Source organism: Lissotriton vulgaris, chromosome 3_1 (assembly GCF_964263255.1).
Source record: "Lissotriton vulgaris chromosome 3_1, aLisVul1.2, whole genome shotgun sequence".
NCBI lineage: Eukaryota > Metazoa > Chordata > Amphibia > Caudata > Salamandridae > Lissotriton > Lissotriton vulgaris.
The window spans coordinates 6475144-6492076 of record NC_141689.1 but is presented as its reverse complement, the minus strand read 5'-3'; the positions used below and the strand labels follow the sequence as shown (position 1 = coordinate 6492076).

The 16933-nt window shown below is 49.7% G+C and overlaps 1 protein-coding gene across 1 annotated transcript in view; it reads right to left on the bottom strand.

Moving 5' to 3' along the window:
• LOC147725804 (histone-lysine N-methyltransferase NSD2-like) overlaps positions 1-16933 on the bottom strand; it is a 262511-nt gene that overhangs the window by 126346 nt on the left and 119232 nt on the right. The window contains exons 5-6 of the mRNA XM_086959981.1: positions 5735-5803; positions 2262-2344 (exon numbers count right to left, since the gene is read on the bottom strand). Coding sequence (XP_086816107.1) covers positions 2262-2344; positions 5735-5803 — 152 coding nt within the window. The remainder of the gene's footprint in view (positions 1-2261; positions 2345-5734; positions 5804-16933) is intronic.

Sequence of the window (16933 nt, the reverse complement as noted above, 5' to 3'; positions counted from 1 at the left end):
CAGAAGCATCACAGTAAATGTCAGGCAGAAGCATTGCAGTAAACATCAGGCAGAAGCATCGCAGTAAACATCAGGCAGAAGCATTGCAGTAAACATCAGGCAGAAGCATCGCAGAAAACATCAGGCAGAAGCATCGCAGAAAACATCAGGCAGAAGCATTGCTGTAAACATCATACAGAGGCATCACAGTGAATATCAGACCGAAGCATTGCAGTAAACATCAGGCAGAAGCATCGCAGTAAACAGCAGACCGAAGCATCGCAGTAAACATCAGGCAGAAGCATCACAGTAAATATCAGACAGAAGCATCACAGTAAGCATCAAACATAAGTATCGCAGTAAATATCAGGCAGAAGCATCGCAGTAAACATCAACAGAAGCATCGCAGTAAACATCAGGCAGAAGCATCGCAGTAAACATCAGGCAAAAGCATTGCAGTAAACATCAGGCAAAAGCATTGCAGTAAACATCAGGCGGAAGCATCGCAGTAAACATCAGGCAAAAGCATTGCAGTAAACATCAGGCAGAAGCATCGCAGTAAACATCAGGCAGAAGCATCGCAGTAAACATCAGGCAGAAGCATCACAGTAAACAGCAGACAGAAGCATCGCAGTAAACATCAGGCAGAAGCATCGCAGTAAACATCAGGCAGAAGCATCACAGTAAACATCAGGCAGAAGCATTGCAGTAAACATCATACAGAGGCATCACAGTGAATATCAGACCGAAGCATTGCAGTAAACATCAGGCAGAAGCATCGCAGTAAACAGCAGACCGAAGCATCGCAGTAAACATCAGACAGAAGCATCACAGTAAGCATCAAACATAAGTATCGCAGTAAATATCAGGCAGAAGCATTGCAGTAAACATCAACAGAAGCATCGCAGTAAACATCAGGCAGAAGCATCGCAGTAAACCTCAGGCAGAAGCATCGCAGTAAACATCAGGCAGAAGCATCGCAGTAAACATCAGACAGAAGCATCACAGTAAACAGCAGACAGAAGCATCGCAGTAAACATCAGACCGAAGCATCGCAGTAAACATGAGACCGAAGCATCGCAGTAAACATCAGACCGAAACATTGCAGTAAACATCAGGCAGAAGCATTGAAGTAAATATCAACTAGACAGTTGGGTTACACACTGGCAAAGAGGGACATCACCAGGGCATGGAAGGCGCCAAGAGCTCCGTCTATGGCCGCATGGAAGAACGGGCTAGACTATTGTTCAAAGTCGTTCTGATCACTTTTAGGGCCTACCACTCACGAGGGCCCAAATATCTTCAGAGGATGTTAGAATGATACCTACCTTCACGTAATTTGAGATCCTCAAACGCAAATCTGCTGACCATCCCTACTTTCAGGTTAAAAACTAGGGGAGGGAAGGCCCTGGCTGTCTTGGGATTAAAGGCCTGGAACAAACTGCCCCTGCCCTTCCGCCAAATCACCTCTGAATCAGCATTTAGGAAATTACTAAAAACCTGGATTTTTAGCCTGCCAGACACACTGTGTAAAGGGCTAATATGAAATGATTGGTGTACCGAGATGAGCAGTTGATCCAGTGCATGTCCAGCTGCCTGATTTCTCTCAGCGCCAAGATGCTCCGTGGAGTGATAGCTGCTCTATATAAAAACTACCTTACATTAAATTACATTACATTACATTACATTACATTACTTCTGCATGGGGCTGGAATAGGCTATTTTTGTTGCTAGGGATGTTCACAGAAGCACTACAAAATCTGGAGATGTTTGGCGGACTATCAGGGTTTCATGTTAGAACCATCACCGGCGGAGGAAAGTCATTCACTGTGATAAGGTATGGATATGCTACGGGAGGTGGGGGTGTAACTGCGGGGGACTCCGGGAGATTCATTCGCCTGGTTATGCATGTATGTGGGGGGCAGGGCTGAGCAGACCGTTTGCAATCGAGGGGAGGGGTGGGGAGTTGGGGTTTTCAATTTACGTGTTGCAAATATTTGTTTGGGCAACATTGGAAAAATTCAAGTCATCATATCTGTGTGGGTTGATTGGGAAGATGTCTCTGGGATACAGAGCTCTGCAATATATGTGTAACATAACAAATAAAATCGGTTTCAAAAAAACATCAGCTAGACGCATCAGGCAGAAGCATTGCAGTAAACATCAGACAGAAGCAACACAGTAAACATTAGGCAGACGCATCAGGCAGAAGTAAATCAGGGATCCACATATGTTATCTACAATTCAGTATCAAACAGACCCAGGTCTTGGGAACACCGTACCTTTATGTGTTTATAAGGCGGAGGCTTGAGGTCATTTTTACTGCTTTTTATACGTTGCAAATAAACATCCGTTTCCTTGAGTGCTGTGGGAAATATAGAAAAAAAACTAAAAATTAATACGCAACAGTCACAGTTAGCTCAGTACTTTAGGAGCAGTGCTACTGCCATCAGTTGGAACAGTTTGTGGCCAGAGGAGAACGGCACAGGTATTTAAAGACCAGTTAGAGGAGCTGTCTTGCCGCAAGGCTGGAGTAGTTTCAATGCATGCAGGACTCAATCACAATCAACTTACAAAAACAGGATCGAATAACAATTGCCATCGAATCTTTGCACCGACTTTCAGGGGGGTCAAGGGTTTAAGTTGACAGCCGGTAGCATCTAAAACAGTTAAAGTCCAAGGCTGCGTACGAATAAAGATACCGACCTCCACTAAACTTCCCTTTACAACCGCAGCTGCTACAGTTTCGAGTCAGTGCTAGTGCTGTGGAAGGCACAGTCTCCCTCGGAGGGCCAATGAAGCTTGCGCCGCATGGTTTTGATGGGGTCATCTGTGGGGAAGGGGCTTTAGACAGGAGGTGGGTGTTCCTGGTGGTGGTGGGAGGTTGCGTCATGATGTCCTCTATGGTAGGCTGGGGTGCGAAGTTTGACTAAATCTTGCAGATTTTGTTGTGAAAGAAGTCCGAAAAGTTGTCGCAGAGGATTTCTGAGGGGATGATGGTGTTGGTGGCAGCCGTCGGGTTGGTAAATTCCTTGACGATGTTGAAGAGCTCTTTGTCGGTGTTGAGGCAGGTTTCGAGTCTGATCATGAGGGCGGCTTTGCTGGCTTCTTTGATCTGTGCCTTGTACCTTCTGAGGGTCGATTTGGAGGTGTTCCTGGAGGTGTTGTCTTGGCTGGTCCTCCATCTTCTTTCCAGCTGCTTGCAGTGGTGTTTGGAGTATGATGTCCTTGGTGCACCAGCGTGGTGGAGCATGAGTTCTTGTGTGTCTGATTTCTTTAATTGGGGCCACATTGTTGACGCTTTCTGTGATCCAGTTGTTGAAGGTGGGTAGATCTTTCTGAGGGTCGCCAGTGTGGGCTGGTTGGATCGGAGGCCATGTGTCCAATCTGCTTCTGTTATGCTGTGGCTGAGTTTGATGGTCGGTTTAGGTTTGGTGGGCTGCACCGATGTAGAAGTGTACCATGGAGCGGTCTGTTCATGTAAGCAGGGAGAGATGGCTCAAAGTGATCTTGTTGCTGACATGAAGATTGGGTGGTGTGTGTGCCCGGCGGTGTGAGCACAAGCTGTGCGAAGCCGATATTGTCGAGGCCTTCTATGAGGTCAGTAGTATTGTGGTCCTTAGGGTTATCGAGATGAATGTTGAGGTCACTGAGTAGGAGGCAGTCGTTGATGCTGATGGCGAGGGGGCTGCTGTAGGTTGTGCGCGGTCCTGGCAGTCATTAGCGAGGGCGTCGGAGATGGTTGTGGAGTGGCTTGATCTGTAGTAGAAATTGCAGGGGTTTATTGAGCCCAGTTGGTTCATCTGAAGAGGTAGTGCAGGTGACTGTATCCTTGTAGATGACTGTGAAGCATCATCCCGGGATGTGTGGCTTGTCGCGACAGGATCTTGAATCCAGGGGGCATGGCGATGGCCATGGAGGGGGTGCAAGACTGGCTCAGCCAGGTCTCTGTGAGGAAGAGGATGTCCGGGGAGTGAGTGAGAGGTGAGATCCCAGATCTCGGTGGCATGCTTGCAGAGAGATCTGATGTTGAGGAGCATGCAGGCGATATGGGGTGAGGTGGGAGGTGTGTGGAGGGATGATGCAGGAAAAGCAGCAGTGAGCACATGAGAAAGGACCTACTTTGCGATACGGTGCAGCACTGGGCAGCGGTTGTGGCGGTTTTCATTGTGGAGCGCTAGCAAGTCGGCTGAGGTGTAGCAGTGTCATTCGGATGGACAAGGATCCGTGGCGCAGAACGCAGTCTGTGTGCCATCGGGCTTGCCTTTGGCGCAGCGGTCACCATTAAGGAGGTCTTAGGTGGGGAGGAGTCTGATAATGCTGGGCAAGGGAGAGTTGGGAAAGCAGCAGGAGAAGCAGGGAGGGAGGAGGGAGGGAGGAAGAGAGGAGCACAATTACGGGCCCAAAGATTGAGCAGAGTGAAATGGGCAAAAGAGGCATGAATGCACAAGACACCAAAAACGGGTACAACAAGAAAAAAGACCATAGCTCAAAAGGCAAAATAGGTACAAGAGACCAGTCAGAAAAATGGGTGCAAAAGACCAAAGGAATAGACGGCGCAACAAAGAGGTCACAGATGACAACGGGCACAGCAGGCTAAGCATGGGGACAGACAGGCACGAAGGAAGTGTGCAGAGAGCAAGACGGCCGGGTACGGAAGGACCTTAGACTGATCGGAGGACCTGTCCAACATAAGGGGGAGTTGGGGCCTAGGAACTCCCGCCTAGTGGCAGGGTTCCACGTGTGGCAGTGCTCCCGCCTAGTGGCAGGGTTCCACGTGTGGCAGTGCTCCCGCCTAGTGGCAGGGTTCCACGTGTGGCAGTGCTCCCGCCTAGTGACAGGGTTCCGGTGGTTGTGTGTAGTTCCTATAAATCTATATAGGATCAGCGGGTTTGTTGTACAACATAAATGAAGGGTTTGGTGTCCAGACTGATTCCAGACACCCCGAAAGGATATGTTCGCCTTTAGACCAGCTAGCTCTCAGTGCCACTATAAGCCCCACAACCTTACCAAAGAGCGAATAGTTTCTGGCAACCATCGAACATGAGAACCCTTGACCCTTCATTGGGGTTGTTTTCAATAAACATTTATTGAACCTGCGTCATTCTCGTATAAAACTTCTTTGCTGCAACAATCAATAGACAGAAGCGAACGCAAGAGATTACAAGCACCAACAGTGAATATATGCAGGTATATAAACGACAGTAACCAAGCGTACTCTTACGATGTGGACCCTATCGAAGTGTACCTAAGTGTGCCTAGCATGTATGCGGGTGTAAAGCCAAGAATCCCCTAGGAAAGAGCCAACCCCATTACCTGATGGGAGAGAATGAAGGACCCCGTCTTGGTCTGGAGTTGGACACCCCGTAAGGGCTGCCTGACCACTGCATGTTGAAGCTTTGGTGTGCCAGGACCCCAGCGTCTTGGGTCAGTGAGGAAGCGTCTCCTCTCACTGACTAGTGAAGGTGCGGTTCTTTTATACCAAGAATGTAGCCTCCGGGGTTCTACTACAATTGAAATGCTGCGAGTGCGATTATGTAGATAAGACTAAATCAATAATCGTAATTATGCAAAGGAGGCTGTGGAACCAAGTAAAACGCATGGAGGGTCGGTGACCGAAACAATCTTGAGCCATGGGCACAGGTTGACTTATTTTTAAACATTTCTGTGCAGTACGTAACAGAGGGCAAGGTAATGCAGAAGATATGAATGACAACCGTTTGTTCCTGCACTCGCTATCCCAGGAGGGACTTACCAACAGATATATGCTTCCGTAGCCGTGCAGATGTAACCTTCACCCGGTTTTCCTTCAGTAACAATGGATCTAGAAGAGATGCTTGCATTAATTAGTAGGTTCAAAAAGGAAACACATTACAGAATTGTGAAAAAGTGCCTCCTTTGACATGGACAGCCCCCACAGTTTGCCTGGTTTTGACGTAGTATTCGACTGTAGTGCACAGGGCCTATGCCAACCAGGTCCCCTGTGCCAGAGCTTCTTCCCTAAAACCTATTCCACGATTGGTCCTTCTGGCCCCCTTTAGGTCCCCGGTAAACAGTACCCTGGGTACCAAGGGCATTGGAACTGAAGAGGGCCCCCTAGGGACCCCTCAACTAGGCCATGCAGACTGCCACTGCAGCATGCATGCCCTTGCACAGACAAAAACAACTTGACAAAGTCAAACCAGCTCTGCCTAAGGTATAGGTAAGTCTCCCCCGCCCCTAGCAGGCCTTACAAGCCCTAAGGCAGGGTGCACCATACCTAAAGTACAATATTTTGGTCTATTTCCCAATATTATAAGTGCCAAGGAAGCCATAGAGTACACAGGCTGGAAACTCGGCAACTCAAGTTCCACAGCACCATGTGGGTTATCTGAACCCAGGGGTATTTGGTACCAAACTACTCCTCAAAATAAATTCACACGGATGCTAGTGTGACATTTATTGGAACATGTACACAGAGGGCATTTTAGAAGTGCCCCCTAAAACGTACCAATCGGGGTGTGGTCTGTGACTGGCTGTAGGCATTCTGCCACCACCTGACATGTTTCTGGATCCCTGGGTCGAGAGACCCCGCTCTCGGAGACCAGAAACAAAGCATATCCTGGGCGAAGGAGTCACACCTCCTCCACCAGGAGGAGCACAGTGCTGGAGGGGGAAACTTCAAAGGCCTGCCGCCTTTGCAAAGCGACCCCCAGGCCTCTGCTGTTAGCAGCAGAAGCAGCCCCCAGTTTACAACCTAACTTTGGGTGGGAAAACCAGGAAGAATAGGAGGTGAGCCCACCTCTGCCAACTTCACCCCCTAAAGTGAAGGGGAGGTGAAGTGTATCTTTCAGTCCCTGTCATCTCTAAGATCGGGGACTCCTCCAATCAGGGCTAGGACTATCCCCTTCCTACAGGCGGGTGGCATAAGTGAGGGTGTAGACACCCCAGGTAAAGTGTCCACTGGCCCTGCAATGTAACCCCCTTAAAAACACCCCTAAATGTACTATTTAGGTGGCTTCCCCAGGCCCTGAAACATGTTCCTGCTGACCTAAGAAAAAGGGTGAAGACGACGCAGTGCGAAAGACTGAAGATGCCTACTAACTTGGTCCCAGCCCTACTGGCCTGCCAGCCGTCCTCAAAAATCAAAGAAACTATGCCTGTCCTGCATTCAACGACCTCCACAACCCTTGGAAGGACTGCCTGCATTTGAAGAAGATCAGAACTTTCAAGGACAACAGCTCAGCCCACAAGAAATCAACCAAAAGGTCTCTGGTGCCCTCAGGATCCACAATCCTTGACCACTCTGCACCAGACACCTGCGGCCTGTTTCCAGGCAGCCCACCAACCCAAAAAAGGCTCCCCAGCGATCCCCGGAGTCCGGGTCCAGCATGGCTGACCCGTCCTGGACTCCACAATGACGCCTGCAGTGTGAATCCAAAGGCTCCCCCTGACCGCGACCGGCTCAGTGAAATACCAGACATGAAAGAACACCACTGCTCCTGTAACCCCTGGGCCTTGGGGAGCTCTTTCGACGGTGTGCCTACGACCTACAGCATCTCAACTTACCTCTGCTGTCGCTGGTTTCCCTCATGCAGCTTCCACTTCATCGCCTGCAGCCTGTTTATACATTAAATTGCATTGAAGGCCATGTTTGACCTCTGCACCCAGCCGCCCCTGTGTCGCTGGTGGTGCGCTGCTTGCGCTTACTCGAACCTTGCCCTCTGCTGCCCCTGCAATCCGAAAACGTGAACTGTAAGAGGCATACTCACCTGTAAAATCGCATTATTGTTTTGCTCCATAGGTCAACATTGGAAAGACTGAAAAGTGCATAAAGTGTCCACTTTTGATACTGGAAAGAATTCAAAGTTAAAACTTGCTTACCTTTTTGCCAAGATCTCGGTCTTAAACTCAATCTTGAGCAAAGCTTATTTTTATAAATTAGTGTGGCTCTTTTTTCAAGTCGTGTGTCAGTTAATGGTCCTTTATATGCAATAAACGTCTTACGCTCCTCGGTGTTAGGCCAAAGGCTGCTCACCCACAGAACAACAAATGTACGAGCCGAAACCATGAAACCTCTCTTTTCCTTTGGAGCACCAAACTCTAATTGCCGCATCGCATGGAAAGATACGAAACTGAATAAACCATATTTCACAACTTCTTCTTGGCTTAGAGATGTTGTGCACATAAATTTGAGCCCTGAAGAAGTCCGAGTAGGACGAAACGAGTTGGCTACTACGACTACTGTGTAATGGCATGTTTTTATGAAGAAAATGAATAAAGAGTGATATTACAGATATCTTTGCTACGTGTATTGATTTCATGTCGTACTATGCTTCCAAGAATACTATTGATGCGAATGGAATGAAAATTTTGAATCGTACTCAATAGACTAGAGGTTACTAGTATTGCGAGTGCTGAACCATCAATTAACAACTAATCGAGCACTTTGGGGTTTACATTGAGCCCTGTACACTTCTGGGGGAATCTCTGGTCTTTGAGCACTGTATTACCACGTAGTGGCATCACCATCCACAGAGGCAGCTTCCTACAATAATGACTGCTAGCATTCAGTCTCGAGGACGAGTGTTCGAAGCCCCGCTAACGACCAGATCAGGGACTGGCTCCTACTTGGGACATTCCTTCTTTTATTTACAGCCCCAGAAATAGGGCTCGTTCCAGGCACAGCCACGGCTGCCTGAGAGGTTCACCCGGAGCAAGAGAACCTAAAGCTAGATTTCATAGATAAAAAGGGTCCTCTTCCTCTGCAGCTTCTACTATGAGCCACAGCTGGAAAACGGACAACCATTACACAAAGAACGTGTGTTTAGCCCCTTCCGTTCTCCCGTCGGCCGTCGCGAGCACTACCTGGCTGGTGCTGCGAACGGCCGACGCGGCCCCGCCTGTTTCTTCGAACGTTCTGCACTGGCGCGGAACGTTTGAAGCAGCTATGAGGTTAAAAGCAAGGAAACTACCAATACCAACAAAGAAGAACAACAAACAGAGTCAGAGGTTTTGGCACAAACTGTGGGTACGGCTTCCTGGTGCACTACGGAGAGAGTCCAGACGACCCTCATTGGCGTTCAGGGCTTAAAAGAAGCATCCCAAATGCTGTCTTTGTGGCAGTGTGGGCGGGCAGCTTAGGCGTATCAGAGGGTGGTGCTAAGCATTTGTTGAACACACACAGTCCATAAATGAGACAAACACTCGAGAAGAAACAACATTAATTTAGAAAAATAACATGTATTTTATATACATTTTAACACCTTGAACTTCGTAATTGGGCAAGTACTTTGATATATCGATTTTTGCACAGAACTAAAAATGTAACACAATGCAGCTTACCTAAGGAGAAAGAAACCCATACTGCATACAGGCACCAGTAATCTTATTCCAGGATCCCCTTTAGGACTTAAGGCTCTAAAATGGCCACGTCCCATAGTAACACCAGCAGTTCAAGTTCATCAGCCCTGGAGTGTCCAGGTGCAGAGGTGCTGGAAGGGCTGGTAGCCTTGCATACTACACCATAGGCAAAGGGTCACCTAGAAACAGGCTACAAGAGCTCCCAACAGGGGGCTTGCTTCGGAAGGTTCCCGGGAGCAATGGGACAGTCTGTAGTCATGGACCCGGGCCGAGGAGCTCGGTGTAGAAGGTCTTAGTCAGCAGGGCCAGTGCTCCAAGGCACTCACGGTTCTGTATTAGATGCGCAGAGGGGGACAAATTAGGACAGTGGGCCACTCTCAGTGCTGGCCTCTACGATCCCAACGTCCCTAGTCGGCTGCCCGGTTGTTTTGGCATGGGACTCTGGATTGAACTTCAAACAAGCTTTGGATGCTGCAAGAGATCCGGTGCCCCTAGTGTTGGTGCGGAACGGCTCCCGTTGCTCCTGGCTTCTTCACACTTGGTTGGGGGCTGGATCTGACCTCCTGGAGCACGTTGACCATCTCTGGGTGGCAGCTGCATCGGTGGACCCGGGGGTCAGCAAAACAATGAACCAGGCATTGCGCTGGGTGCCTGCAGGGAGATGCTGACGGCTCGGCGAAGTGCTGGAGTCCCTACGAGGCTTTTGGAGGATGCACAGATGCGGGACGAGTCGGGCTGGCGCAATTGTCTGGACTGGAGAAGGCACGCTTTGCGCCAAAGTCCACCAGTAGTCCGCAGTTCTTGCTTCTTCTGCTCTTCTTCTTTGGTCAGGGGAATGGGCGTTCCTGGTGTCCGGGGCACTTAAATCCTGACTTTAGGGGAGTTGTGGGTAGTGAAGGGTAGTAGCCAATAGGTTACGTACCCTTGGGGTGACTACGCCCCCTATATGACCACTTGTGCCGTGTCTTGTTTTCACTTTTGTCAGCATCATTTCATGCAGCACTTGGTGGGTCCTTTAGGGTGGCACAACAAATGCTGCAGCCCTTACGGACCCTCTTTAGAACCTCAGGCCCTCGGTGCCAGGCTCCCATTTACCAGGGACCCACAGAGGGTGCTAAAGGTTTTGCCAAGGGGGGAGGAAGGAATAATTGTACATATCTTATGGAAAAGAACACTGGTACTGGGAGCCTGGTTAGCAGTGACAGCAGTACACAGTCAAAGTTGCATCAAAAACCAGGCAACAAGTCTGTGGGGAGGGGTGGGGGGGGGGGGGGTATTGCAACTAAAACCCATTTTCCTACAGGGAACAATTGCACAGTTAGAATGTTTTAGGGAAAGAGAACTGGAAGTGGGGACCTGGACAGCTGGAACCCAGTGCACGTCCGTCAAAATTGCATCTGATAAGTGGGGGTGACCATGTCAAAACATAGAGCCGTGTGGTCTTCAGTTTCAAGGGACAGCATGTTCCAGTTACGGGTTTACCTTTTAAAAATTTTTGCAAAATCCACCTGTGGCCAGATTTTTTTCTATTGAAGAGAATCAAGACTACAGAACCGACAAGAGACAAAGAAATGGAAGCCCAGGAGTGAAGTGGAAGAGCTTGAGAAACAAAGATGGAGGAACACAACTTCACTCAAACTTGTATCCAAGTGCCTCAGCCTGGCAGACCAAGCGGTCTGGCTCAACACTCACCTCTCACACTCAACTGTCTACTTACTTCTATCAGCTCCTCTCCTCTGCCGTGAGCGGCTCAATAGCAGAGTGCACTAAAGTTACGACAGTGAGTAAAAGTAAACTATGGCTCTGTAACGAATATGCTACTTACCAGTATGCATCTGTTCTTGGCATGAAGGGCTGATGACATTCATATCTGTGCATAAATCGCCGCCTAGTGTTGGGTCCGGATGATTGTACATTGTTATCCTGGAAGAGTCTTCGAAGTATCACAAGATAGGTGGCTCCTCCCCTGGACTACAGTGCGCATGGGCATCCTCTCCATCCTCAGATTGTTTTTCGCCATTGTGGCAGAGATGGAGTGTAATACAGAAAGTGATGACCATGCCTGAGTATGATTCTGAGTGCTGCAGCCGCTACAGGCGCCGGGGAGGAGGGCGGGCGATATGAATGTCAGCAGCCTTACATGCCAAGAACAGATGCATACTGGTAAGTAGCATATTCGGTTCGAGGCATGTGGGCTGCTGAATTCATATCTTTGCATAGAATACATAGCAGTCCCTCCATTAACGGCGGCCCCCTGTGCCAGCTGCAGCAGTTTGGAAAAGTGTTTTTAGAACAGCCTGCCCTACAGCTGCCTGCTGTTTGGAGTGCACATCAACACAGTAATGTTTCGTAAATGTGAGTGTGGTAGACCATGTGGCTGCTCTACATATGTCTTCCAAAGGAATATTTCCAAGGAAAGCCATGGAGGCCCCCAACTTTCGGGTGGAGTGGGCCCGCGGTGGAATGGTGAGAGTGCGCTTGGCTTTCTGATAGCAGATCTGAATACATTAAACGATCCACCTGGCTATACCAGCCTTGGAAATGGGGTTACCTTTGTGTTGTGGTGCAAAGGCAACAAAGAGTTGATTAGTATTCCTAAAATCCTTGGTCCTATCAATGTAATACATTAGGGCCCTTTTGACGTCAAGTGTGTGGAGCATTCTCTCCGCCAGTGACTCTGGATTTTGGAAGAACACAGGTAGTTCTATAGTCTGGTTGATATGGAACTGAGGCACTACCTTAGGAAGAAATTTAGGGTTAGTGCGAAGCAGCACCCTGTTAGAATGAATTTGAATAAATGGCTCTTGGATAGTTAGTGCCTGGAGTTCACTAACTCGTCGTAGCGACGTAATCGCTAGAAGGAAAGACACTTTCCAAGTCAAGAATTGAATCTCACAGGAATGCAGTGGTTCAAAAGGGGGACCCATCAGCCTGGTGAGGACCACATTGAGGTTCCACTCCGGAGCTGGTGGCGTCCGCGGAGGAATGACTCGTTTGAGTCCTTCCAGAAAGGCTTTAATGGCAGGCACCCTGAAAAGTGAGAGGTGCTGTCTGTTTTGGAGATAAGCAGCCATTGCGGATAAATGTATGCGAATGGAAGCATAGGCCAGATTACATTTGTACAAATGTCAGAGATAACAAATGATGTTCTGAATAGATGCATCCAGCGGGTTAATGTTGTGGCCTGCACAATAAATGACAAACCGCTTCCACTTCGCCGCATAGCATGCTCTGGTGGTGGGCTTCCTTGCCTCCCGGATGATGTCCATACAGTCAGGAGGTAAGTTGAGGTAGCCAAACTCTAGGACTTCAGGAGCCAGATCCCCAGGTTGAGCGGTTGCGGATCTGGATGCTGAATGTCACCATGGCTCTGAGTCAAAAGCCTGGGTGTGAGACGCAGCCTTTGATGCGGTACCACGGACAGTTCTAGAAACGTGGTGTACCATGGTTGGCAAGCCCACGTTGGAGCAACCAGGATGAGAGTCATCGAGTGCTGCTTCAGCTTGCGTGCCACCAGCGGTATTAGAGGTGCTGGGGGAAAAGCGTACGCAAATTTGCGTGACCAGTTCATCCATATCGCATTGCCTTGCAACTGTGGGTGTGGAAACCTGGCGGCAAAGCTTCGGCATTTTGCGTTCTCCTTTGTGGCGAACAGGTCTATCTCTGGATGACCCCACCTTTGGAAGTACGGGTGGAGTACCGATGGATGTATCTCCCACTCGTGCATTTGGTGGCTGTACCTGCTGAGCAGGTCCGCCATCTGATTGTCTTTGCCTGGGAGGTGTTCTGCCATGAGGAAGATGTTCCTCTGAATGGCCCACTTCCACATGCTCTGAGCCAAATGAGACAGCTGTGGAGAGTGTGTTCCTCCCTGCTTCTGAATGTAGTACATGGCCGTCATGTTGTCCGTCCGGATCAACACGACCTTGTTGCACAGATGTACTTTGAAGTCTTTCATCGCCATGAAGATCGCCATCAGTTCCAGAACATTGATGTGCATCTTCCTTTGCTGTGGTGTCCATAGTCCCTGCACAGTGTAATGGAGTACATGAGCTCCCCATCCCTGGAGAGAAGCGTCCGTCGTCAGGATGATCTGTGGCACAAACTCTTGGAACGGTCGTCCCTTGCAAAGGTTTTGTGGATTCCACCAATGCAGAGAGTTGTATGCCCGACCGCTCACCAACACTAGGTCTTTCAACTGTCCATGAGCCTGAGTCCACTGACGTGCTAAGCACTCCTGAAGCGGACGCATATGTAGTCTCGCGTGCGGGACTATGGAGATGCAGGAGGCCATCATGCCTATCAACTGCATGAACACTCGCGCTGGAAGCGAGTGTTGAGGTCTGAATCTGTTTATCAGCGATTGAATGCTGTTGACCCTCACTGAATTTGGCTATGCTGTGGCTGCCAGAGTGTTTATCGTCGCACCCAGATACTGCCGTATGTGGGCGGGTTGCAGGTGGGACTTTGGGTAATTCAATGAGAATCCCATATCGTGAAGAAGGTGAATGGTGTGGGTAATGTGGGCGGCACACTGCTGGGTTGACTTTGCCTGGATGAGCCAGTCGTCCAGATAAGGGTAGACGTGAATGTTTTGTCTCCTTAGGTGTGCCGCCACCGTCGCCAGGCACTTTGTAAACACCCTGGGTGCCGTGGTGACCTCGAAAGGCAAAACCTTGAACTGGTAATGTTGGTTTGGGATGGTGAACTGGAGGTATTTTTTGTGTGACGGGTGCAGCAGAATGTGAAAATACGCATCCTTTAGATCTAAAGTTGCGAGAAAATCCCCCTGACTGAGCAACGGGAGTACTTGTTGCAGGGTCAGCATGTGAAAATGCTCCGATAGAATGTACTGATTGAGGGGTCTGAGGTCCAGTATGGGTCTGAGGGACCTGTAAATGTAAATGTGTAGGCATTTATATAGCGCACTGCTACCCGTAGGCGTCCTGGCGCTTCGACCGCCGCGAAACCCTTCCTGGCTTCCCTGAGAGATGGTCCCTTAATGGGTATCTCCAGGGTGAGACCAGGCATCCCCGGCGGTCTGGGGGGCCGTTAGTGAAGATGAGGCAAGCTAATGCCCAGAGTTGCAGAGTGTGATCGCTGATCAGAGTGGGCACCGAGGCGAGAGAATTATCGAGTCCGCTGACCCTGGTCCAGAAACCTGCCGCGCCGGGAATCGAACCCTGGTCCCGGGCCGTCCTCTGCTCTCGGGTCTGCCGCCTCTAACCAGTGAGCCACACTACTTCACCTGACCTGTCCTTTTTTGGTATTAAGAAGTACAGTGAGTAAACTCCTGTGCCTCTTTCTTCCACAGGCACGAGCTCGATTGCCCCTTTTTGCAGCATGACGATGACCTCCTGCTGCAATAAGTGCAAGTGCTCGGCGGACATAGGACGGTGTCTTGGGGGTATGTTGGGTGGAGTGGATGTTAACTCCTGACAATAACCGTACTGTATAAGCTGTGTGACCCACCTGTCTGTGGTGATGGATTTCCAGACTGGCAGGAACTGTTGAAGTCTCCTCCCGACCGGTGTTGCATGGTCGGGGGGCAGTGACAAGGCGTCACTGTTTGTTGGTGGCAGAGGATCTGGAGTTGTTTCCACGACCCCTGCCTTTGGCGCTGTTTCCACGATATCCACCTCGACTTTGTTTGGTGTATGTGGACTGCGTGTTGCCTTTATAGTACTGCGTGGTTTTGGAGAGCTGGCCTCTGGAAACACCTCTAGTGCTTGAGCGACGAAAAGAACCACCCCTGAATTGCTGGGACTGCAGGGCCTCAGTGTCCTTTTTGATTTTTTCCAAGGTGGTGTCCACCTCTGGGCCAAATAGATGATCAGGGTTTACTGTCTGATTGAGAATGGTGGTCTGTATCTCTGGCTTAAATCCTGAGATTCTGAGCCAGGCATGTCGTCTCAGCATGACGCTAGTGTTGACAGCTCTGGCCGCGGTGTCAGCCGCGTCCAGTGCACATTTAATAGAAGCATTGGGTATCAGCTTCCCCTCTTGGATGAGCATCACAGCTGCCTCTTTGTATTCGTCTGGCAGGTGCTGCAACAGGGTCTCCAGTGTGTCATAGTGTGCCCTGTCATACCTTGCTAGAAGTGCTTGTGTATTTGAAATGCGCCAGATATTGGCCGCTTGAGCTGCCACCCTTTTCCCTGATGCCTCAAACACCTTAGATTCTTTGTCTGGGGGAGGAGCATCACCCGTTGTTTGAGAATTAGCCCTCTTCCGGGCATTTGAGACAACAAGAGAGTCCAAAGGTAACTGTCCCTTGATGTAAGTAGGGTCAGTAGGCGCTGGTTTATACTTCTTCTCAATCCTAGGGTTTATCACCCTGGCTCTGGTAGTCTCTTTAAAGATCTCCCCAGCATGTTTTAAGACACCCTTCAACATAGGCAGAGTCTTAACAGTTCTCTCTGAGACGGAAAAGGTGTCTGTCACCTTTCGGTTACAAGAAGGGAAGGAGCCAAGACTAGAGGGCGACTGTTTATCTATTTTATTGCGGTTTACAGACTGTTAAACACAAAAAGAAAGTCTTAGATCAGACACGTTAACAAACGACCGGTGGCAGGATTGTGGTCCTCGGGGCACTTCCTGGGTCGGGGTCCGGGACACTCCAGCACATGGAAGGAAAAGAAAATAACGTGGCTTTTAGTGTATTGTACACTTTCCAGAAACTCTTGGAATAGGGAGGGAGTGAGGGAATAAGTAAGAACCACCACCACTTTCAGTGACTTGTACACGGCTCTGCTAAACGAGGTGCCCCGGTGTTGGTACGGTCTCCTACCCGGTCCCTCCCTTCTTAAAGTGCAACCAAGAACCCAAACGAGCACGCACCTGGGAAAGCCACGCTTCCTCCTTTGCGTGGCTGGGCGAAACGCGGTGTCGTTGGCCTCCTGGCTTTACAGCTGCCTCCGTCCGCTTCTCCTCGGTCACCAGCCCGGCACCTTCTCTGCTCCTGGTGTCGTCTATTTCCAAGGACTCCGTCTCCACGGTGCTTTCCGCCTTCCCGGTCGCGTTGTTCTCCTGGCGTCTCACTTCTTCCTCCCACGACGGAGATGCGGCGTCTTCCGGGTCTCCCTCATATGGTGAGAGGCATCTCCTGATAGGTCCAAAAAGTCAGGTGGTCCAGATGCGAGGCCTTCGTCACGAACACAAAGGCTATCCTTAAAGGGCCCGTAATAATCCGCCTGTTGAGGAGAGGGACAATCCGTTAGCCCGAGCAGGGGACCCCCTGACAGTGTCAAAAAGAAAGTCCACTTCAATGGGGTCAGCATGGAGCTGGACGTCATGATTTTTAGCCGCCCTTTCAATGAGGGCATTAAACGCCGCTGAATCCTCCGTAGGCGACGCTTTTACAGCATAGAGTTGAGTGTCTGGGGCAGAGTGAGGATCACCTGGGTCAGCACCAGCTGCCCAGGGTTCATTGGTATCTTCAGGGTCTGTGTAGACAGGATAGCTGTACTCGTCACCATCATCACCTTCCCCAGCGTCCATGTCAGAGTAAGTGGGTGAGACATCATGGCCATGTGGAGAAAGTGGTTCCACAAGAACAGGAGTTGAAGTGGAATCCTTCTTTTTCTTTAAAGGAATTTTGTAGGACTCCATT